This window comes from Amblyomma americanum, chromosome 5 (genome assembly GCF_052857255.1).
Source record: "Amblyomma americanum isolate KBUSLIRL-KWMA chromosome 5, ASM5285725v1, whole genome shotgun sequence".
In the NCBI taxonomy this organism is placed as follows: domain Eukaryota; kingdom Metazoa; phylum Arthropoda; class Arachnida; order Ixodida; family Ixodidae; genus Amblyomma; species Amblyomma americanum.
Genome location: NC_135501.1, coordinates 48,236,217 through 48,261,013, shown reverse-complemented (window position 1 = coordinate 48,261,013; position 24,797 = coordinate 48,236,217). Strand labels below are relative to the sequence as shown.

The 24,797-nt window shown below is 44.2% G+C and overlaps 1 protein-coding gene across 1 annotated transcript; it reads left to right on the top strand.

The window, feature by feature from the left end:
* The first annotated feature begins 11,671 nt into the window (after positions 1-11,671).
* On the top strand, positions 11,672-16,464 carry LOC144133844 (uncharacterized). The gene is made up of 4 exons (XM_077666922.1): positions 11,672-11,850; positions 12,428-12,912; positions 14,153-14,445; positions 16,231-16,464. The coding sequence occupies exons 1-4, from the start codon at positions 11,672-11,674 to the stop codon at positions 16,462-16,464; spliced, it is 1,191 nt and encodes a 396-aa protein (XP_077523048.1).
* Positions 16,465-24,797: the final 8,333 nt, after the last annotated feature.

Genomic DNA, 24,797 nt, shown 5'->3' with positions numbered 1-24,797 from the left:
AGAACAGAATTTATCGCACCTTTTAACGTTTGCGATGTCAAGATAAGCTAAGAGAATTTAAGAATGTGCGAAACAGACTAAATGATACGCTTAAATAGGCAAAGCATCTATACTACAAAAACCTTTTTACTGAAACTATAACTAAGAATCCATCTGCTATATAGAACATTGTAAATGATAGTCTTGCAGAAGTTTCAACCAGCATTTTTCTAGTATTGTTCAGGAAGCTAATTTAAGCCCATCAATGATAAGCACAGTAAGCCTTAGTATCCCGAACAGTTTGTTTCTTGAGCCCACGGATACTGAGGAGGTCTACTACACATTTATTAGCATAAAAATTAGTAAATCGCTGTATCCCAACGACATTCAGATGAGGCCAGTAAAATTTGTAATAGAATTTATTGCTCCTGTTCTAGCCCATATTTTTAATTTAGCTCTCGAATCTAGCATTTTCTATGACGACATGAAAAAGGCTAGAATTACGGTAGTGCCCAAAGCAGGTGATATAAATGTCGTGAATAATTATAGGCCAATATCCATTCTCTCGATTTTCTCAAAACCGCTTGAAAAGGTTATATTTCAAAGATTTAATAACTTCCTCGAGAAAAAAAACGTTCTAACTGACTTTCAATATGGATTTTTTAAAGGACGATCGAGAGAAATGGCATTACTTCTATAAAAGAACAGATAGTTCAAAATATAGATTCTGGTCTTTTTACTCTTGGTCTGTACATTGACTTCAGTAAAGCATTCGACTCCCTCAACCACAATATCTTATTAGGTAAGTTATCACTGTATGGAATACGTGGTGGACCCCTCAATTTAATAATGTTATACTTGAAAAACAGTGTCCACTGCGTTCGTATACATAATGTTGAGTCGCCTGCGCTGCCGCTACAAACCGGTGTACCACGAGGTAGTGTTTTAGGCCTGCTATTATTTAATATATATATTAAATATATAGTTCTTATTAATCAGTCAGCTAAATGGTTTATATATGCTGATGACAGTAGCATTCTTTTTAAGGGTGATGATTCAAACGATTTAGCTCTGCAGTGCAACCGAACGCTTGAATCACTATCAGAGTGGACCCACACTAACTGCAGAGTAATCAATCCCACTAAGACTAAGGTTTTACTATTTAGATCAAGAAATAAAGTTTTCACACTAAAAATAAGGTCAATTCTAAGAATATAGACATAACAATAGTAGATGAGCATAAGGCTCTTGGCGTTACTTTTAATTCTCACCTAAACTGGGACCACCACATTATTCACGTCTGCAAGAAGCTGTCTACCGTTGCAGGCACTCTGTCAAGCTGCAAAAACCTCATTCCCGAAAGAGTTAAACTTCAATTGAACCAAGCGTTATTTGCACCCCACATAAATTATTGCAGCCTTGTCTGGAGCTCAACAACAAAAAGAAATATTGATAAAATTTATGTGCTCCAGAAGAAAGTCTTGCGTTTTGTGGAAAATGTTGGAACGCACACATCTAAAAACAACCGATTTCCAAAGTACGCGATCATTCGTTTTCTGCACAGTTATGAATATAAACTCTTAAACCGGCTTTATTTTTCGTCCATTGAATCTGCAAATTTTCTTAAAACTCTTGCAACATTACAACAGCGAGCAATAGATGTATTCACTAGAAACCTCCCACACTGGCTAGTTCCCTATTTCTGCACCCAAAACAAGTTTCAGTCATTAAAGCATAATTTTCCATCGCGTCTAAACAAATATCCAAAGGAATTTTTTCCATCCAAGAAAGAATATAAAAATTATTTCTGTAACCTCAACTGAACTCTTACGTATCACCCTGATTTGATGTATCTTGCCTTGGTTTTAAGCTGACTAATTGTCCTTTGACCGCGTGTTTCCATATCATCTTAAGATTTTCTTCTTTTTGACTCACTGTTTGTTTCGTGTATATATGCGCTTTTGAGACCTGCTTTATAGCCCATATATTTTCAATGTGACCTTTGATGAGTGGGGTTTTCGTTCTTTTGTTGATAATCTGCGTCGACTGCTGTCTTGTAAGGTGGCCCCTGGGCCGTCGTCAAGTTGCTTAGTGCAACTTTTAGTCCAGGGGACCATTCAGAGTTTGTGTTTGTACCGCTCTGAAAAATTAACGAATTGAATTGAATTGAATATGCAAAACTACAATTTTCTCTGTGTTCAGTACCATCCATCAACTAATTGTTAGAATGCAAGACTACTGTTTTCTAGTAAGATGTGATCAATAGCGGATGATATTTACTTGAATACAACACAATCATCACCTAACATTCGAATAGATACATCTCCGAGACCACCTCAACTAAGCCCTTAACATAGATAAGAAACTATAAGAGACCTAGAACATTACCCTGTGGTACGCCCGAAGAAACAGGTAGCAGTCGAATAGATACATCTCCGAGGCCACCTCTACTAAGCCCTTAACATAGATAAGAAACTGTAATGAACCTAAGACAACACCCTTTGGTGCGCCCGAAGGGGCACTAAGCACCATAGATGAACAGTTTTTTTTTATTTTCTCAATTTTTATTCTATTCCAGAGATATTCATTGAACCATCTAATAAGAAGAGAAGGCAGAACACGGAGTTCTAACATGAGGAGACTTGTCGAATGATTTCAAAAAATCTAAAAGCAGAATGTATATACACTACGCTCGAGAACACTCGAGAACTCATGCACATCTGAAACCAGATGCGTAACCGCAGATATAGCTTTTCTAAGTCCATGCTGGCCCGAAGACAACATATTACAATCTGCAAAACATCTTGACTGTAACATGCAACAGCGTGTTCTAACAGCTTGCAGCAAGTGCTTCTGATGGAGGCAGGACCCTAAATATTTACAAAAAGCTGGTCACCCTTTTCATGCATTGATGTAACAAGTGCCCTGCGCCAATTAGCTGATATGTCGCTTTTAGCTGTCCGCAAGTCGAACTTATCGGTCAGAAAACGAGAAATCTGCTCCGCTCAACGTCTAGAAAAAGGTATCGTAATGCTATCATGTCCTGTGGATTTCTTAGTATTTCACTACCTTAAAGGCATTAAAGGGGTTGGTCCGAGCGCTGCTCGACCAGTCCGCCTATATCAGGCTCCTTTCTTAACATACATCCGGTACTGCCTCCCACTACTTTTTAATATGAGCATTTCATTCTTACACACGTTGGGAGGCGTCCAACCGCGCAAGTGCTGAGGATGTGCTTAACATTGGCATGGGTTACATTTCCGCAAGGCTAAACTGAGGAAGCTGGCGCCTCCATGTTATCTAATTACATAAACCCCTTCAAATGTATTTACGTCTGGTGGCCCGACACTGCCGTCGCCCACTGTCGACGCTTTCCGACGATCGGCCGGACAGGAGTTTTAAGGCGATAGCCTTTAATGGCTTATACTCGCGGGGATCGTCCATCCCTTACATCGCCACCTAGGTCACGTGGCGCCACGCTCGCGCCAGCTTCTCTTCTCCTCGATCGTGAAAGGAATTCAAACGCAGAAAATTCAAATCAGTGCAATGAGTAGCAAACGGCTTTCGCCTTACCGCAGTTAAGAGACACCTAAGTGCCTCCAACGAATTATTTAATTCCAAGCCTGTTATTCAGAAGCGTAAAGGATTGGGCAAGTTGGTCAGACATACCAAAGGGAATAATGGCGCAGCATCAAATGACGAGGAAAGCAGCATCAAGCGACGAGGACGAGTGCGTGTATGAGCTCTCCTGCTGTCCTCGTCACTTGATGCAGCGCCATTATTCCCTTTAGACTGTTATTCGCCGCGAGATCGACGTACAGGTGGCGGCACCGTCGCTTCGCTATTGTGGATCGGGAGCCGGCGGCGGTTCGCTTCCAAGTTTAAGGTGGGTTTTCTGCCAGAGAATTCATGCCCTCTGCAACGGATGAGTTCATTTACTGCTTAAAACATTTACATTTTGCAAAACATTGTCAAACAATACGTTAAAGAAGCGCGGGTTGTAGAAAAACAGGCAACTCGAACCCAACAACGTAACCCCTTTTTGTGGTTTGTTCATACGGATTTGCATTCGTTCGACTTCTACCCGCTCACGGGCTTGATAAGTTAGGGTCATCTATCTATGTACCCGCTGTTGTTTGTAATTTTACTTGGACTACATCAGGGTGAAATTAACCAGTATTTCTCGCTCAAAACGCACTTTTTGAAACTTTAGTAGTTTTACCCGATGTAAGCAGTTTCATCACCAGCGACATTTGTTATGAACACTCTTCACCCCGCGACGTCACGAAGATGCGGTGGCGCTGATGCCAGCAGCGACTTTCACATGGTAGGCAAAACAGCTATCGCCAGCCGGTGCCTACCGCAGCTGCTGCAGCTACCGGCGGCTGCATCATGCCTGCGCACTGCAGAAGCAGCATGTATTGATCAGCTGCGTCACTGTTCGATCCACGTAGTAGCATAAAAGGAAATTTGAATTAGCCCTGATAGGCTTCTCGCGATTAATACCGCATTAGTAAACTGGCTAACGGGGAATGGGCCGCGGTACTAAAGCACGAAGTCTGGGAGTCGATCGGCACTGCCACTCAATGTACTTAATAGCATGTAAGTTACTGCATTCATTCACCTGAACATCAGCATAGTACGCTTATAACTGCGCAAGGAAAAAAAGCACGTATGTAGCTGCGCAAGCATTTATCACCTTGAGCCGGTGTGCACGGTGCCCCCGCCGGCAGGTTCACTCGCCCCCAAGGAATGCGTTCTTTTTTAATATCACAACAAGTTTTAATGGCACGTTTTATGGCATTTGGTATTTACTTGAAAATGTTTCTTAATATGACAGACGTAATTATTTGATTCGAGTAGAAAGAAATCTGGCAAGTTCATGCGCGGTCACGTTGGCGTGCTTAGAATAGCGTAACTTAACTGTGCTAAAAGCCACATGCTTTTTCATTGCATCATGCATGCGTCATGTTTCATGATGCAGTCCATGACCGCGAAGGTTGTTTGAAAAGAAGCAGCCGCAGACGTGTCGAGATTGAGAGGGGGCGCGGCAATGAAAAGTGTTTTCGTTATTTATGCACGCGATATGAAATTAAATTTGGTGCAAGTATGAAATTGCTACGCTAGTTTCTGTAATACCTTTTATTTTTAGCTATACCTGGTGCAGTTCTTGGGTAATTATAATTAACACCCTCCTCAAGTCACCTCAAGGTGTTAAATAATTAAGTAGAATGTCGCAAACTTTTTATGCCAGCATGTTCACAAAGCACTGTTCTGCATACGACGCTCTTCTTTTTTTGATGGTCATGTACTTATGCATGCATAGTTACGTGAAAACGTTTCTTACAAAAATAACGAACATAATACTGCACGTGTAGGAAAAAAAATCGAGAGATAAATTACACTCCTCAACGTCTCAGGAATCGTTTGCGACAAATGGAATCATTCTATTTTAATGCGTTACGAAATTACGAAGGTGTGAGCGACGCCAATCGCACAAAATGTTAAAGGTCAGAAAACGAACCTTAACGATTTCTTCCTCGTTTCTGGCCTCTTCGCTTGCGCTTTGGTCAAACAAATGCGGCCATGAACTCAAAGAAAGCCTCAAAAGAAATTACCTCACAATTTTCGACGACCACGCATCCCGAAAGTGTACCTTATAAATTTCTACTGAATATTAAGCTGTAAGTTTTCGTGACGAAACAAAACACCCCAGGGCTAAGAAAGAAAATATTTCCTGAAATAAAAAATTTTCACCAAATCGACCAGTTTAACAAGGGGAGAAGTCGGCCTGGCTGGTGCGTGATACTGCGGATAAAAAAATAGCGCTTAAGCGGGACAGCTAGAGGAGAATGGGGACACGACGCTGTCCCCACTTTTCGCACAGCACGACACCTACGTATGTCAGCAGACGGTGAGCGCACGTCTGCTCCGCGAAAGAACCCAAGCACATCCTCTCACTACTGTCCCGAAGTAAATTATTATGGCTAGAGCAGAGTGTCAAAAACTTCCTATTTTATTCAATGCCTAGCGTAGAAATCAACGCCAGAAACGCTTTCTGTTTACTACTAACCATATATACAATACACAGTGGCGAACTCTTTCTCTGAATACGCCGCACGTGGCCAACGCAAGCTCGTGGACTTCAAGAAATTACTAAGCTGTAAACATCAACCATTGCTGTGATGCGCAGAAACTGAAAACGCGCCTACAAGCCTTGAAAACCCGCGCTCAACGCCTCTCAACGACACTCCCTGTCCTTTTACCTACCACGAGCCCGCTAGCGACTGCAGCGCCACCTCGTTTGTTTACAAACATGCAGGAGGTCTATAGGTACTGGACATCTAGAAAACAAAACAATTATTTCAGAATTTTCGAAAGGAAGTTCATGTTTAAAACAAAAAAACGGCAAAAATGGTGCATTTCAATATATTTGATTTTTTTAAATATTTATGCCGTATAAAGCTGCAGGCTACGATTTATATCGAAAGTTAGAATCCGTGCAAATGTCAATGAACAAAATGGCAGTGGCTTAGCTCGGCTATGCCAGGATATATGTAGCGAAAGCAAGTGTGAAAATCCCCGGTTGGTCTGGTTCACATATTCCACAACGTATGAAGCACAGGCATAAACGTCCAGTGTTACATGTAGGTACATTTCTGGTTTCAGCACTCCGGCTATCCAAGGACTGAAGGGGAAGCTCCACTCTTACGCCTATTCTCTAGGCTAACGGCACGTTGTTCTTCGGTTTCTTGAGCCCGTCGCTGAAGTCTCTTGGTCGCATGCCATCGTTCATCACGGGCCGTCTTCAGTGAAGCAGGACTCAGGTCTCTCCTCCGGCTGCTGTCGCTGCTGCTTGCGGCCGAGACATCGGACGTTAAATGTGCCTGTCTCGTGGCGGCATATTCACGGCGGCGTTTAGCCAGTCGTTCGGCGCGCTGTTCGTCTGTTTCCTAGGCGATTCGTTTCCTCTACATCTCGTTCTCCGGTCGATTGCAGGCCCCCTCCAGCTTATCAGATTTGTCGCCGTCCATACTGTCGTCTCAACTGTGGTTGCGGCGCACGCCAGCTCTCCTTTTCAATCCTGTGACATCTTATCACGCATGCGACGCAGCTGTCGAAGTGAGCGGAGGTGAGCGCAACGACGGGGAACGCGGTGCCACGTCCTACCAAACGGCAGCGAGTGGCACGGTGTGACGTCATGGCGGATGGCGCGGCGAGCGCGCGAAGCACTAGGGTGCCTCAATGACAGCGCCGCCGTTCCCGGGTGGAGGCAACTTAAGCGACACCACCAAATTGAATCACAACTTCCCTCTCCCATGTACCGCGAAATGCTAGACTGGTAGCCCAGTGTAGCTCTCGCCGCAAAAAGCCGTTCAAGTTACAGCACTTTGAAGCGCGCCGAGAGCATGAACGGCGCCCTTACAAACGCTAGCGCCGCTGATCCCGTGTGATTCAATATGGCGGCGTCGCTTAAGTTGCCCCCACCCGGGAACGGCGGCGCTGGCATCGAGGCATCCTAGCAAAGTGCAGTAACCTTCCACGGCGAGGCGCGCGTTGTGACGTCACGTGTCTCGATGGAGTACCGCCACGGCGAAATCGCGAGTTTGCGGCCAATAAAGATTTCGCTTTAACATTGTGAACTGTTTCCTATAAATTTGAATTTTTTATTATACATTGAGCAGTGCCTGGTTTCTCGCCTTTTCTTAAAATTCAAACTGCCCTCACCTCACAAATAAGTTTTTAGCGGCAAAAAATATTTCAGACATTGATTACGCACATGAGGATAAGTTTCCATGAATTTTTTTGAACGAATTGGAGATGGTTTAGCGCAACGTCTAGGACATTTGGCGTGCAATGACCCTTTACTGAGTTTTCTCTACTGGTCGCGTTTTGAGCCACCGAATTCTGCTGATTTCACAGATAGACTGCATGATGGCGGCCTCTATGGCAAGGACATTGTATCCCAGTGGATGCCATGGTAACCTAGTTGATTACAGAGAGGAATGAGAAAATTATCTTCGGTTAAAATACTCGTAAATCTGGCTAGACTGGTATATCGGGCAAGTAGACACTGCTTGACGTCTGTTACATTCAGTGGTTCCGCACGCCGGATAAGCAGTGCGCCCACCCTGCCACCCTGGCAGGCAGCGTGATGCCAGAGCACAGCAACTCGAATCTAAACTATGTCTATCCTGTGTGTGTATATATATATATACCGCAACTGGAATCTAAACTATGTCTATCATATATATATATATATATATATATATATATATATATATATATATATATATATATATATATATATATATATATATATATATAGGAGACAAGGTAAAGGAGATGAGGGACTCGTTTTTGACAAAATTATGAAGGGAGCCAACAGTCACCGAAACCAAGGTGCAAAGGGGAATGTTTAATTTTTTTTATTAATGTGTAGTGTTAATCACAGGGTTAATAATACTTAAATTAATCTATCGCTTAAAGAAAATTACTTATAAATCAGCAGAAAAAGCAACCATGCCGCCTGTGGGATCCGAACCCACCACCTCCGAATATCACATCCTGTGCTGTACCAACTGAGCTTAGGCGACGGCAGTCCAATCTGCTGCTTTCGCGGGTATTTATGTCTTGCGTGTAAACGAACCTAGAGAGTGTTCACCAGCGCCACCCTCGTCAATAGCGGTGGATGTAGCACGTCCTGCATTACCGCGAGTGTGACGTAGAACGTCATCTAACGGCGAGGGCGGAAACTGTGTGAGAAGCCTCTTATGCTACCTATGGCATCAAGACTGCCAGAACCGATATACCCGTTAAGCTATTAGCAGACAAGGCATATGAAATGAGGGGCTCCTTTGACAAACATATTAAGAAAGCTAAAGTCACCGAAACCAAGGTACATAGTGCAATGTCTCTAATTTAATTATCTTTAATTTGTAGTGCCAATCAATTGGTTTTAAAGAATGCTTATAAAGCAGCAGAAAAAACAACCATTATATGTAATCTTTAAAACGAATTGATTGCCACTACAAAATAAAAATAATAAATTAGAGACATTCCCCTTTGCACCATGGCTTCGGTGACTGTTGGGTTCCTTAATATGTTTATAAAACGAGCCCCTCGTTTCATATGCCTTGTCTGCTAATAGCTTAACGGTGGTCTCGGTTCTGGCAGTCTACCACTATGCCTACGGCAAGACAGAGAAGAGTTCCTGTCTGCAGGCACCCGCAGAGTTCGGTTTTACGTCTCACTCATCCCCTTGGCAGGGGCCGGGCAGAGGCGGTGGCTCTTGTAGTATTGGGCTAACATTTCGCAGAACGGCAGAAGTGGTTGATGAGTTTCTGAGCCAGGAGGGCTAGGATGAGGAGCCCGGTGTGTAAGCGCTCAGGCGGCCGCATCAACGGGCTCATTTCCTCGTAGACCCTAATGGCCACGAGCCCAGATTATCTTTGTGCAAGTTGGATCGGCACCATCCCGTCTTTGAATTTGGAAGGCAATAGGTAATAGTTCTTCTGCCAGATAGTATTCACAGGCCCGGCGAGAGTCTTTAATAACCGTTCTCGATTTCGGATCCGCAGCTGCGAGAGCTATGGCAACTTCCTCACCTGGTGTCAATCTCGGAGCCCGAAAGGACTGTCCATCGACATTCACACCCTATTGGACTACGCCAGCTTTGCTGAATCCCGTGGGTGACGACCCTTTGATGTCTACGTAGAAGAAGCCCCCCCCCCCCCCCCCATTTTTAGATCCATATTTTCTCTCAAACCTACGAGCCAGCGCTTGTCGTGGGCCTTCGTGTGAAGTCGTGTCCATGTTACGCGGGTGAGCGGAGTGACCCACAGCACATGGAACCACAGCACCGGGGTGTTTCCCATCTCCTCGGCTATGCATGTGTGTTGGATGTGTGTTGGAGTTTAGCGTTTGTGGTAGCCACCGGGAGGTCCAGTGCTCGCTTTTTAGCCTTTCTGATGATGGCGTCAATGCGTTCGTCTTCCTGTATGGTGGTGCGAAAGGTACAGCACAACGTACAGGATCTGGCTGGTAACGAAGGCATGGGCGAGCCTTAGCGCGTTCATGGCCCGCAAACCCCCCAGATTTTTGGAATCGCGGTAAATCATGCGCCCTACCTGTCCGCCTATGCGCTTGAGTTTCGCTATAGCAGAGCCCGGCCTAAGCCTGTTATTGAGGAACAGACCCAGGATCGGGAGCTCTGCCAATTCTCTGATGAGACCGCCCGACAGTGAGAGACGTGTCCTTGCGATTTGCCCTGACATGTAAAAGCTGTGATCTTGCGGGAGCAAATTGGAAGCTGCAGTCGGCAGCATACGCATTGACTATGCAGGCGGCCTGCTGAAAGCAGTCCTCCATCTCCCCAAGGCTCCCTTCTGGGGTCCAGATTGTAATATCATCTGCGTATAGCACGTGTTTTATGCCCTCCACCCGAGTCAGTTGGCCAGAGAGGTGCATCATGGCGATGTTGAAAAGCAGCGGCGTTAGCTCCACCCCCTGTGGTGTACCCCGAGTGCCCTTAGCGAATGGGCCGAATTCCTCGTCCTCGATCCAGAGGAGCGCCTCGTTGTGGGGTTAATGCACCAAAGCTACATTTGTGCTTAGGAGGAGGCGGTAATGCAGGGATTTGGATTAATTCACATCATACGGGGTTCTTTAGCATCAGCTGACGTACATGGCGCACGGACGTTTTTGTACTTTTCCTTCAATAAGGCTTCGGGGCACCAGGTGAAAGAAAGTCCCTTTAAAATGCCTAGTGCCCTTGCGTAATATTGTTAATGGGGCTATGCCGAAGGAAGCTTTGTTTATGCTGAACGATAGCAACAAACAACAATCGCATATAATAACTAGTACAGAGAGGGTGTACTGAGAACCAATTCGCCTCTATGGTAACAATGAAAGAGAACAAATGTTTGAAAAATAGCATAATACGAGAGCCTCTTCGATAATAGATAAACATTGATCATATATTAACAAATACACTAAATTGTGTGAATAGTTAAAGTGTTGTATTTATTTATGTCATATTGATTTCAAAGAGATTCATATTGGTTAAATTAATATCACTTATGAACATTTAATGAAATTTATTACACAAAACCTCACTTCAGCGTTTCGTTTTTACGAGTGATTCCATAGTCTTACGACAGCAATTGATCACGAAAATTCTAGAGACACACAAGAACTTCCGGCAGCAAGGCAATTAGCATTGAAAACTACAATTAACGCAGAGAACTTCCTTATTACACCGGACACAAGGCCAATTTAATGCATTGCATTTTGTGCCTGAAGTATTACTGGCTACCTCGCGGTACTAGACGCGCCGGCTTAAGGACATTCGCGTTACTGCCGTTCACACACAACTCATTCGAGAAATGCGCAATCACATTATAGCACTGCTCGAGCCCGTGGGCCGGACCGGGCCGCGTATTTTTGGCGCCTGGACACGAATGCGCCGCGAGAGAGAAAGCATTGAAGCGAGGAGGAGAGGACGCTGCCTGGTTGGCTGCGCGATTCTCGCGGTCGGCTGTTACATACAGTGGGCAGCATCCCCTTTCCCCCCCCCCCCCCCCCTCCCGCCTTTCCTTTTCTCCACATTACCGCCCATAAAAGAAGTTTTGAGTCCGCCGCGGCTGCTTTGGACTTTTTTTATTCGAGTAGCGTGTTCCATCCGTGAATTATGGCGGCATCATCGCTGCCGTTCGAATGCGAGTTGGACAGTGACAATTGCGTCGAGAACGTGAGTTGTTTTCGTGTGGCTCTGAACACCGACGGAGACGCGTACGAGTGGCTCACCAGCTACTGTGTTGCGACGAGAACCACGTGGATCGTTGACTGGGAAGTTGCAAAGCCTAAAAGGTATGGGAGATTTTGCATTTTATTCACCCATGCACTTGATGTATTACTCGAAAGAGCGGTCGTCTATTCATAATTGTTTCGCAATGTGAGGCCACCTGTGAAAAAAGTACATAGGCGCGCGGCGCTGAAGCCGAACGTACTTTGCTTCTCGTATCACAGCTATTCACGCGCTTCAGGGTGCTGTGTGCAAGTTCTGAAGCCTGTCATGGAAAAAATATATACTGTGGACTGTGACATTCCAATTTTTCAGCTTTTTGCTATGCTGGCTTCACCGCATGGCAGTAATGTAGTGCAGAGAATTACGCAATAATTACATTATTGTTACCAGTGTTTTTCTAATGTAAAATAGACTAAAGCGAAAAGATGAGCGTTATTCTGAGAAGTGAAATCATTTGCATTGTGACAGATTCCAATTATCAGTTTTGTAAGGCTGGCTTCACCGCACGGAAGCAATGTCTTACAGAGCACTGCACAATATTTACATTATTGTTACTAGTGTCTCTCTAATGTAAAATATTCTTAAGCAAAAATATGAGTGTCATTCTAAGAAAAATCATTTGCATTTGTTTTTTACTAGGATCGCATTCCACAAGAAGTGGAAATGCCAGCACTCGAACAGGAATAAGATTACTGGCCAAACGGCCACCAACTGCCCAGCCTTTGTGGACATCAAAATAAAAAACATTACTAGGGACACAAGGAAGCGGGACCCATTCCTGAAGAGGGCTACGCCGTTGCGTGCCATTGTGAAGGTCAGGGATGACCATAATCATGCGCTCGACTGTGCCGATGCCTTACGTCTCCTGCGCACCACAGCTGACACTCGAGCTGTGTTCCATAGCTATTTTCATGATGGCCTCACACCAGCACAGGCCATAGCTATGCACCAGCAGAAGCTAGAAGCTGAAGATGACGCCGCCGAGAAGCTTGCCAGTGGTGCCGTGAATCCAAGCGCAGGCACCGTTTATTACTGGTTCCGGCTGTGGCGGGATCATCAGTACGGCAGCGCAGTGGACCCTGTCAGCAAACTTTCAGAGAAAGCGCCATGCTATCTTGACAAGGGTAAGCTGCAATATATCTGAGCAGTGTAGTTTCTTTTCTTTGAAATTCCTGCGACTTTTTGAAAAGACTGAACTGCAAAGGTTTTTGGGGTGTTTAACTGTTTGCATTTGCACATATCTGTGTGATTATTTTTATTTTTGTGGTCTAGGTATTTCATAAATATTTACCTTTTGCTTCACCAGAATTATCACCAAATGTTGTAGCACATCATGCTGCCAACAGAGGTAACCTCTCGGCTAGCAGTAGTTTTTCTTTCCCCTTAGAGGCAGCACCTGAGGCTTTAGAGTATATTCATTCAAGCCACAGTGGCCCCCTTTTCGGTGAAAATAGAGCAGGATGAAAAGCCATATGCATGTCTAAATCAGCTTACAGCAACCTTCTCTGGTCTGCATTGCTAAAGCTGTGTGGTTTACAACAAAAATCCCATCCATGATGAATACTTCCTGCATTGTGAAACAGTGAGTATGCTACAGTGTCTACTTTTCATTATCTGTAATATCGAGATTTAATATCCATACATGCCAACATTACTCTGCCCAGTGATACATTTGCCTCACCCTAAGCCCGAAGCATAGCATTACAGACATGGGCATGCAGGTGCAACCTACTTGGACCCCATCGGCAGCATGTGCTTGTCTTTCCTTGTGCGTTCTGTCATGTTACGTTACGCAGTTATCCTACATCCAAAAAATAATTACGGTGTCACTAATTTCTCGATACAGTTTACAACATTAAAAGAATAACTAGAACAGTATTCCCCTATGCTTTCCTGGACTTTATTGATCGTTTCTTGTGTACATATTAATGAACCAATCATTTCCCTTCCCTTGCTTGCTAAAAAGCATAAAGAAGGTATCTAGTTTGGCACCCTTGATGCCATAAACAGGCATAAAAAGGTTCAAAATACGAAGTGCACGCTAGCAGAGGTACACTTGATAGTAATAGTGCCATAGCTCGGTTGGTCGAGCACCATCTGCAACACGTGGAGGTCTTTGATTCAGATTCCATTGGAGGCATGTAGCTGCCTTTTCTCCTACGTTGCGTTGAATTATCTAACATCTAACAAATGATTCTGCTGCTCCTAATCTGATGAATAAGAACATGAAACTTATCTTTTGAAATTTCCGATTTGCTTTGACTGCTGGCAACTTTTAAATGTATATCTTAACAAGCCCCTTATTTACCTTTGCTTCTCTGCTTAATGCCGCTATAAGTAGGAGTCCTATATTGCCTTTTGCAGGGGCCGATGTGAGAACCACAAGGTCAGAGGATGGTACCTGCTGGGCAGTTCTTGTGGTGACGCAGGTCATGAAAAGGACGCAAGGACTGAGTGCTGCTAAGGAGATAATATTTGTAGACTCTACAGCCTCATGTGATGAGTCACAAAGCAGTCTCACGGTGGTACTTACAGCAACTGCAGTTGGCGCAATGCCTCTTGCTGTACTACTACATAGTTCTCAGAGCAGCGAGAGCTACAAAGTTGCATTTGGTCTGCTGAAGCTGAGCTACTCAACCTGCTTTGGTGGCACTCATGTAAGTAAAGAATAATACTCAGGACATTCATGAGCTAACAAATTATAATTACAGCAGTGGATATAAACAAGAGTGGCCCATCACATGCATTTTGTTTACGCCTTCTGTTGTATTCACTTAGGGGCAGAAGCTCACATAACAGCACAGTGGCGGTAGTTATTGATTCGAACTTAAAGGAATTAGCTAGCGCCTCAGTGAGGGATTGCACGGTAACCGAAGGGGAGGAGCTGGCCGTAGCTCTAGCGGCGGTAGCCGGTTATCGAAGCAACATGTCCCTTACCATCCTTACAGATTCGAGAGAAGCGTGCCGTAACTACATGAACGGCCGCATAGGTCGCGCCGCGCTCCGGCTCCTCCAGAGCGCGACCCCACCAAAAGTCATACATAGCATTTACTGGGTGCCAGGACACACCGACATAGCGGGGAATGAACGCGCCGACGAGGTAGCTCGAGGGTATACGAGCCGAGCTTCCTCCCAATCGGACGATCTACCCGACCGAGTCAGTCCTACGTACTCAGACATTCTCAACTACTATAAGGGGGTACGGATCCGCTATCCGCCGCCTCATCCTGATCTAAATCAACTAGGGGCAGTGTGTTGGCGAAGATTGCAGACAGGAACATTCCCAAACCTGCATATCCTTAGCAAGATTTACCCGACGCAATATCGGGACACTTGCCCGTGGTGTGGCAGCAAACCATCGTTGTACCACATCACGTGGGAATGCAGTAAAAACGACAGCTTTCGCAAAGACCCGAGTGCGGAACAGTGGGAGAGCCGGCTCTCCAGCGGCGATCTGGGTTGCCAACAAGGTCTGATCCAGCACGCCCAACGAGCAGCGAAGCTCAGCGGAGCCCTGGAATAGGGGCACCGACCCTGTGAGAAGAAGGAAGATGGACCTCTTCTTTCTCGTCTGCTACTAGCACCTTTCTAGAGCATTAAAAGTCTTTCCTACCTACCTACCTAGGGGCATCTTTGGTAAAAGGGTGGGGGGGGGGGGGGCAGAATGACATTTGCATGCTTTTGTTCCCATTGGCCACATGTTAAAGCTGTCATTTGCCCATGTGCATAATTAGTAGAATAAATCATAAAATAATGTTACTTCAGATGGCACAACAAAAGTTAAAGCATCAAGGTCATGTCCATATCAATAGAGTGCTATGTTAAGGTTCAAGAATAAAAATATTGATATTTATTCATTATCATTTCTACTGTGATATTTGGCCGCTTGATTTATGGCTCGATAGGAGAGGATAAAAGCACATACAAACATTAGTGTCTCTTAGTTGTCATTGTTGCTCAGTTTCAAAAATGCCGATTCATTACACCATTCAAAGCCCAACTACTTGTCAGTGTTTTTGCCGCACATAAGATGAATGGCTGTTTGCTCCCCAGTCAAGGACAAAAGGAATGGTGTCTTAAGCATAAGCTATGACCACTAAACTTCTTGCTCTTTCTGCTGGCATAATGAAATATTAGCACCACATTTTCATGCCACCTTTTTAAAAGCTTCATCAATAAAAAATGCATAAGAAATCTTACTTTTCCAGTTTACCGCTGTGCTAATATTTTAGGCATATAGTTTAATAAAATCATGAGAAGGGGCATCTGGGCAGTCAAATTCAATTTTTACAGAAAGTCTCTGTGTCCTTTGCACCTCAAACTTTGCAACACAAAAGCCTCAAATGAAAGCAATGTAGAGACTTCATACCATTTAGAATGAATAATAAAGTTGTTTACTTACAGCAACAAAGGTGCAAAATATTGCTTCTTATATTCTGCAGGCACCGCAAGCATTTATGACGGATAATTCGGCAGCTGAGAAAGCTGCTTTGCAAGCAACATGGCCTCAAGGCAAGCAGCTCCTTTGCCACTTTCATGTGGCTCAAGCCGAGTGGCGCTGGCTACATGCATCACGCGACACCAGCAGGGATGACAAGCGAGATTTGATGTCTACATTTCAGAAGGTGAACACAAATGAAGCATGCATTACTTTTAGTTTTGTCAATTTCTTCTAGAAAATAATTGGTCAGTGATGAGTGATGCAAAATGCCGGCTGTTTGAATTCTTACAATAAAATAACATGAACTATGTCAGACATATAATGTCCAGTAACGAGTATTAAAGGAATGTGCATGAATGGCTCAGAGAACCCAGTGAAGGTACTTCGGTGAGTGCCTTCAAAACAACACATGACTGCATCATGGGAGCTTCAAAGAGCACATGTTCGTGCCAATGATCCCTCTGAAACAGTATGAAATAGTTGCACATTTTATCTGCAACACTGTAGGGTGTTAGGCTTCTGGAACATTACACATGGCAAGTTTTTCTTTCCCTTCTACACAGATTTTTTTAAAAACCCAGAAAAGAAACATTTCTGTGGTCTGTGCAAGTGGATTGCAACGTAATATAAACATGATGTCAATCACAGAGTGAAGTTAAAAGAATTCGACTCATACTTTTTTGGTTTGCTAAGGCATAGAGAGATGGTGGAATTGTAGAATTGATGGCTATAAACTCTGAAGGCAAGGCAAGTTCATAAATTTCTGGCATTAGCATTGTGGTTCATGATATCAAAGATGAAATTAAGCACGCTATTGTGCTGAAATCAGTGACAGATCTGCAGCAGAAGTAGTATAGCATCATTTCATGGCATGGGGGCAGGGTTTAAAAGCATAAGAACGAAGCAGATTTTCTAGGGCACTGGGCCGTTGTCTCATTTCTTTGTGCCCCTAGAGGAAAATCATGATTTCATTAAATTAAATGAGCATGCTCTCGCAATCATGTGCGCCTGAATGATTGTGACTGCCGTGAAAACATGCTGTAGATGTAATATTGTGGATTTTTTTTTCATGCACCAAAGGAACGGTACCAAAGAACCCCATTTTCTTAGCCACATGCCCTTCTTGCACATATGATGTGAAATTATTATAAAGTATTTTCAGTTGTTACCACTGCTCTCTGTTCATACTTCACTGAGGAGGGTTACAACTGTCAGCAGCTACCATACCAACAAACAAACCTAGCTGCCCCAATGCAGTTTTATAATAGAGGAAACTGGTATACTATATCCAAGTAATGAAACAGTTGCACTGAAGATATGATGGCTTCCATGTCATAGTTGCATAAACAAGTTTTAAATTTCTACTTTACAAGGGTAATCCATCAAATCCCTACTACATTTGGGATAGGCAGAGCTCGTAAACAATGGCAGTGCGGTAACAAATGGATTAATTGAGCACAGTACCACATAAACTAAAATATGTAACAAGAAGGTAGCAAACATTCTGCGACTTTTTCATCGTCCTGCCAAAAGTTTGGGCTGGGAGGTCCGGCCTATAATTAAGGCTGACTTGTCAAGCATTCAAGCATTGTGTTCTGTTATTTAGTCATAAAATAATGATTATCTGCACTCATTACAAATGCAAGCTTGCATGCCTATTTAGTTCACCGTCACAGCTTACAAGAAGCATTGCGGAGAGGAGGGAAAAGAATGCATAAAATTGGTCAAATGTCACAAAGACGCAGAGATGAGAAGAAAAATGTAAATCGTGGTACTGGATGTCCTGAAGTGACACATGGACTACGAGGGGCACTGCAGTGGAGGCCTCCACGTTATTTCATACCGCCTGGGAGTTCTTTGATATGCACTGACATCATATAGTACATGGGTATTTTTGTATTTCACTTCCATTGAGAGAGAAGGAGAGAAGGAAACGCAGGGAGGTTAACCAGATGTGAGTCTCCAGTTTGCTACCCTACACTGGGGATGGGGGATAGGGGTTAGAAAGGTGACAGAGAGGAAAAAAAAAGGAACGTGCACACATGGAGACACACACACACTAGGCGTTCCAGTTAGTCTTCCACACAGGCCGGTAGATTGTAAGAAGCGCAAAAGCGCTTGCACGGCCTTCTTCTGCGACGGTAGGTCCTTTCGATGTTGTAGAATTCTTTTTTCGGATAGCGGTTGGTCGTCCAGTTGGTCAAGTTCGTGGCTAAGGCATGCCCTCTGTGGACTGTACTGCGGGCAGGAGCACAATATATGGCCAATTGATTCTTCATGGCCGCAGTGGTCACAGGTTGGGGTGTCGGTCATCCCTATGCAGAAGGCACTGCGGCTATGATCAAGCCTGCAAGCTTACGTTTGACAACCAAAGCCACTGGGTTGGCAAGAGAAGAGGCAAGTCAAAAAGACCGAGTATAATACAAAGCGTGCTGCAAGTAGAATTAAATGAAATCAATAACTACATGCTCTTCGAAACACCAGAGCAATAAAATCGGACGCAACACATTGAACACAACACCCATCATTAATTCAGTGCATACTGAAATGAATAATAGCTAGTGTGTTTGGAGATAGTGGCTAATGTGCCTGGCAAGCAGTTCCAAGTACGGAATGTCTCTGACAGAAATAACTGTATACGTGTTATTAATTGAAGAGGTACATCAAGTTTGTGAGGATGATGAACATTACATGAATGCAAGTGCCATGAGCTATCAGTGGTACCTTTAGGTGGTTTTAATAGAGTGAGAAATCTTCTGAAAAGATTGATATTAAGAAAAACGTGAGAAAAACGTACATAGTGACATACCATGTTTAGAGTTTGTTGCATATTTGTAATGTTTCTGCTATGCTGCTAATTACACACATTAAAGTAATTGATTCTGTGTGTTCACTCCAGCTTTAGTTAGTGAAAATCTGCTTGCGTAGCTTTTAGAAAGAGGATTCTAAACAGGGTTGGACGCAGTATATACTATAGCTGTCATTGTTTTGAGTGATGTTGATGTGAGCAATTGTGTTGTTAATAGCAAGCATATGGTGCTATGTTATGTAGTTAACATAAGTTTTCCAGAAAAGGTTATTAGTAGCATAGGTATTAAAGTATTTACATTCTAGAATGGGGCCATGCAGGCTATTGTTAATATAAAATTGTCATGCGGTGGTGGCAAGGAGAAAGGTGAAAGAGAGCTTTGGCGGAAAACTGTTGATTAGGCAAACTTGTGCCCACAAATAAATAATGAATCAATAGCTATAATGGCAACAAGTGTGTGTAATATGGATTGAAAATACCTGCTGTTCTCAGTCGTGTGCAGTTTGAAGGTAACTGTGAGGTTTGGATGTAAAGCGCCAAAAACACCCACACAATCTTAGACATTGTAAAAAATGCAACGTACGATCATTAACATATCAGATAGTTAAGTCACATCTCCTATAGCATAAAAGGGGGCAAACAAACTCAGAATATGAGAATGGAAACACCACTTTGGTGAAATATTTGGGACAAGGTGATAGTTCATGGAAAATTGTCATTGCTACGTGTTTAGCAGCCCGATATTGAGTAGCGTCAGAAATGTTAGTTACCTTGCAACATCAGAAGCATAAGTCGCAGATGACACAGAGACAGATCACTCAATATAAATTTTTATGCACAAATAGTGCCATTACAGGAGGCAAATATTGGTGTGCATTCGACATGTGTTTTATAATCTCCTTTGCAGATTATGTATGCATCAACTGCTAATGACCTGAATACTGCCATAGCGGAAATGAAGGCCAAGTCTCATAAGGGCTACGTAGCACGTGTTCTTGGCTTCCTGGAGCGCAAGGCAGAATGGGTGCTTCTGTACCGCTCTGGAATGCTCACAAGGGGCCACAACACCAATAATTTCGCTGAAGCATCCATACGGGTCCTTAAGGATGTAGTTCTGGGCAGGCATAAAGCATTTAATGTTGTCGCCCTTGTGGACCTTATCACAAGCTTATGGGAAGGTCACCTGCAGAAGAGGCTGCTGAAGCACGCTTACAACCGTGTACCAAGCCACAAGCTCCTATACGACAAACTCCTCGAAAGGATGCCTGAAAATGCTGCTGCAAGCATCCGCACCCTTGGCAGCAATCTGTTTGAGGTTCCCAGCTGCAAAGAGGATGGCAAACTCTATGAAGTGTGGCAGGATGTCGGCACTTGCACCTGCCGAGCTGGCCAGCAGGGGGCGTTCTGCAAGCACCAAGTACTCGTTCACAGCATTTTTGTGGGAGGATTCCCGAATGCTCCTGTACTTAGCACTCAAGACCGCCACCAGCTCGCATGGCTTGCCCTAGGTGACAAGTGTCAAAATCCTGCCTTTTTCCGTGACTTCCGTGAGTCTGCATGGGACCAGCCAGGGAGCGGCTCAGGCGAGCCAGGCAATGAACCTGTCCAGCCACAGCCACAGCCTTTGGTGCAAGATGCTACAAGCTTGCCCCAAGACACAATGGAAGTTGAGGAGCAGCTTGCTGTTGCAGGGCCAAGTTCCAATCATCAATGCCGTGAGGTCTGGGGCACATTCTTTTTTTTGTGCATTACAATATATGAGTTTCAAGTCTGGCTGCGTGGCAGTTCCTTAAAGCAGTTTGCAAGGTTCTCATTTAAGAGGAGCTGAAACCTCTCTCTGTCCTGCTCAAAACTGTAACTGGACTCGCAGTAACCAACCCTCTCACTATGCTACTACACCGATTTCAGCAATGAACAGAGCTTTCAAAGGCAGCATTGGTCACAGAGTACAAGTGTAATGTGAAACTTTCTTCGTAACCAGAGTGCATAGCTGTTTCAGTATTTCTTGCTTCTTATTGGAAGTTTTCTGTGGTACCGTGCCTTACAGGCATGTTGAATAATTCAGCGAGTCCAAAAAACTGTTTATTTGTAAAAATGATCGGCAAACAGCTTACTTCTCTGTGTTTGCGCATTAAACATTTATGTACTTGATGTATGTAATATAACTTTCATGACATGAGCATCGTTAGTAGTGCCAAGTATATGAGGATGCAGGTTTATTGCAAGATATGCTCCAGCTTATCAACCTTCCCACGCTCTCACTTGATGCAGTGCATTGATGTTCTACTTTTCCACAATCCATCATGTTGGCACCTTGCAAACTTCCACAGTGCAATTTGCTTTGTAAATTATAGTGCCCATATCGGAATAACCTAAACACATGGCCATTATAACCAAGGGCAGCTGTAAACAATAAGATGAAAGGACAAAAAGTACAGAAAAGTGAGTGGGGTGCTAGAGGTACATTGCAAAAGTCATTACAGTTGGTACTTTAGTGCCTCACTTCACAGATCTCTGAGCTATTTTGGGTTTTTCACAGGATGCTGCTGAGGTACTCAAGAACATCACAGAAGAGCTGTGGCGGCAATACAGTTTGGCTGCAGATAACCCATTTTATCTCACCCTGCTCCAAAGAGACCTGGCACTGTTGAAGAGAGCGCGCACAGAGCCTCAAGTAGTTGCGATGCATCTTGCTTCAACAGCAGCAAAAGCAAGTTCACTGAGGCGCGGCCGCATCATCAAGGTGCAACCAACTGGACTAGCAAGGCGCCGTCCAGGTGTCACACGAGGCGCAGCTAGAGTTCATGCCGGTCGGCCTTTGAAAACAGCTGGCAGCAGGAAAACAAAACGCCTTCACAGCTTGCATCTGAGTGTCAAGGATGCGGTTCCTCATGCAAAATCGCATGGAACTGGACATTGAACAAAAGTGTGCTCTTGTGCAACAGCCACTTGAATTGGGTTTGTTGGGCTAGCTGTGGTGTAAATCACAAAGAAAACAGCACGAAATATGGGTACAAAAGAGGAACAGACACGACAGGACCAGCGCCAACTTACAACTGAATTTTATTTTGCGTAAAACTTGCCCTTTTGTAAGCCAACACGCCGTAACAACCGTGACAAAAGAGGTCCCGACAAATGGTGAACTCCAGTTCTTCGATCTTAGGATACGGTTTCTTAAGATGACTTGTGTTGGATGTATAGTACCCATTCAAAGAAAGGTTTGCTCCCTTTTTAACAGTGCTCATTCGAAGCTTGTGAAACGGCGATTGTTTCGAACTCCTTACAAGCGGCTTTGAACAAATCATGCCCCCATATGACCTCGTCAAGTTTCAGCGCTCAAGTTCAGCAGTTAAAAGAAGCTAGGGTACCCTTCTTGTGTGGTTTCTTCCGTGTGTGAAGCCATTCTGCAGAAGTTGAGGCAAGGTCCTGAAAGCAGAGATCCGATTTCGTCGTGTGGCTGTAATACCGTACATCCACAAGGTTTTGCACAACCTTAAAGTAGCAGGCAGACATAACGTTCAGGTCACATTCTCAGCCCCATGAAACCTTTCTAGGCTTTGCGCCATGAATAACCGAGAAAAACAACCGGCTTGTACTGTGAAACAACAAAACAAGTTCACACAGTGCAGAACTCTGGTTGTTTACCAGATTCCCTTATGCTGCGGGCTCATATACATTGGCCAAACAGGTCGATGCTTCAATGAGCGTGCCAGCGAGCACTGCCGAAACCTGCGAAATAATGAAGAAAGCTTCCCAGTGGATCCCTGCAAAGCTTGCAGGAATTGCCGTCCTGAGTTCGAGAAAACTATCTTCTTGAGGAGTGGAAAGGACAGAGTAGAGAGAGGTGATGGAAGCCTTTTGTATCAGGAAAGAAGGGAGCAGATGCGTCAGCAAGCCATCCATTATGCTTAGCAACGAGGAGTTCACATTGCTAGAAGGAATTTTGTAGGTTTGTTTTGTCGTGCACTCCCTGCAGCATTGGGTGCTATTCTTTCTGACGAAGTGCCGTTGTTTGCGCAAATTCCTGTCTGCTTTTTGTGCCTTTGACGCAGACTTTGGTCTGAACCTGTTTTTGACTTTCTTCACTTTTTCCATGTTCTTGTTGGCCATCGGATATCATTCATAAGGTTGCCGGTTGACCGGCTCCAAATGTTAAAGATTTTCGCACTCATCACGCCTTTCGCCGTCTTTTTTACCTTTGACGCAGCTTTGGTCTTAAATTTTCATTCTTTTCCACGTGTCCTATTGGTCATCTGGTGTCACTCCTCATGTAGTTGTATAGTTTTCGGTTGTTAAGGGTTTGCGTGGTCATGATCGTTTGATGTTCATACTTGTGCAGAGCTGTTTGTTATATTTTTCTTCACGTCCCTTGGGTTTTTCTTCCAGATGGCCATGATAAAATGTTACTTGGTTACTTATCCTGCTTCATGTATTAGATCCCTTTCAGTGATCTGTTGTACGGCGTGAGTTGGCTTCGTGACTTTGCGAATGCGTGAGTGCACGGTTGTTACGGCGTGTTGGCTTATAAAAAGGCAGGTTTTACGCGAAATAAAACTCCGTTGTAAGTTGGCGATGGTCCCGTCATATTTGTTTCTCTTTCGTCCCCGTATTTCGCGCCGTTTTCTTTGTGAATCATGAACCAACTAGCCCAAACTAGAGGTCTCCTTGTGGTGTAAGCTTTGTCAAGAAGTTAGCCATGCCCAGAAAGCACTGTAGGTCTTGTTGGCCAGTTGGCTAAATGTTTTGCATGAAAGGTTTGACCTTTGTTGTATCTGCTTCGACTCCATCAGCAGACACCACATGGCCAAGGTAACCGATCTTCGCCATTGCTGGCTTCAAATTGCAGATTGTGGGGTTTAATGTCCCAAAGTGTCACACGGACAATAAGGGAAGCCATAGTGCAGAGCTCCGGATTAATTTGGAGCAACTGGGGTTCTTTTGTTCTCGCACATTGCACAGCACACAGGTGCTTTTGTATTTTGCCTTCATTGAAATACAGCCATTCAAGCCAGCAGCCAAATGCCGAAGCCTCTGAGCCAGTGTAGCCGGTCCCTGCTAACTTCAGCTTATCTGTGTAACGCTGATCCACCATTTAAATTTGACAGCAAGGTATGAAATGTCAGCATTCAGATGTATGCATGTTTATGGATGTTTGCCTCATTCAGATTTCATGGGTCAAGGTAGATCTGAACACAACCATCTTTTTTTTATGCAGAATTGCCAATGGGCTGGTTCAGCAACTTGTGTGAACACTTGTTTTTTTCCCTGGGTTTGCTTCTTGATTTAACTCACCATTCATGTCTGATGAGAATCCATATGGCGCCAAAAGGAATATTCCGAACTTTTGTCCAGTGCTACTGTGTACTCTTCATGCAGAAGACCTGTCCCTTCAACAAGTACATCGCTGTAATGCTCAATTATGCTTGCCAACTCTTCATTTCTGGCTTTCATATCAGCTGACCTGCAGTGAAGTTTGTCGAGGTGTGGGATGAACTTCAGTCTCTGGGAGTCACATTACCCAAAAGTTACTGCACTTGGCAGACTAACAACAAAGAATTCAGTCTTGATGCACCCGGTGAAATCCACTAGAAAGAACTCTCCCTGCAATCGTGCTACTGCATCAGTTCGTGATTGCACTGTCATTAAGGCTAATTAGCACTGGCAGGTAGGACTGCTTTTGTATCTCATCAGAAGAAAGGAGGCTGACGTCTGATTATTTGTCCAGTTCCAAAGTGGCATCACGTGCATTCATTTTGGTT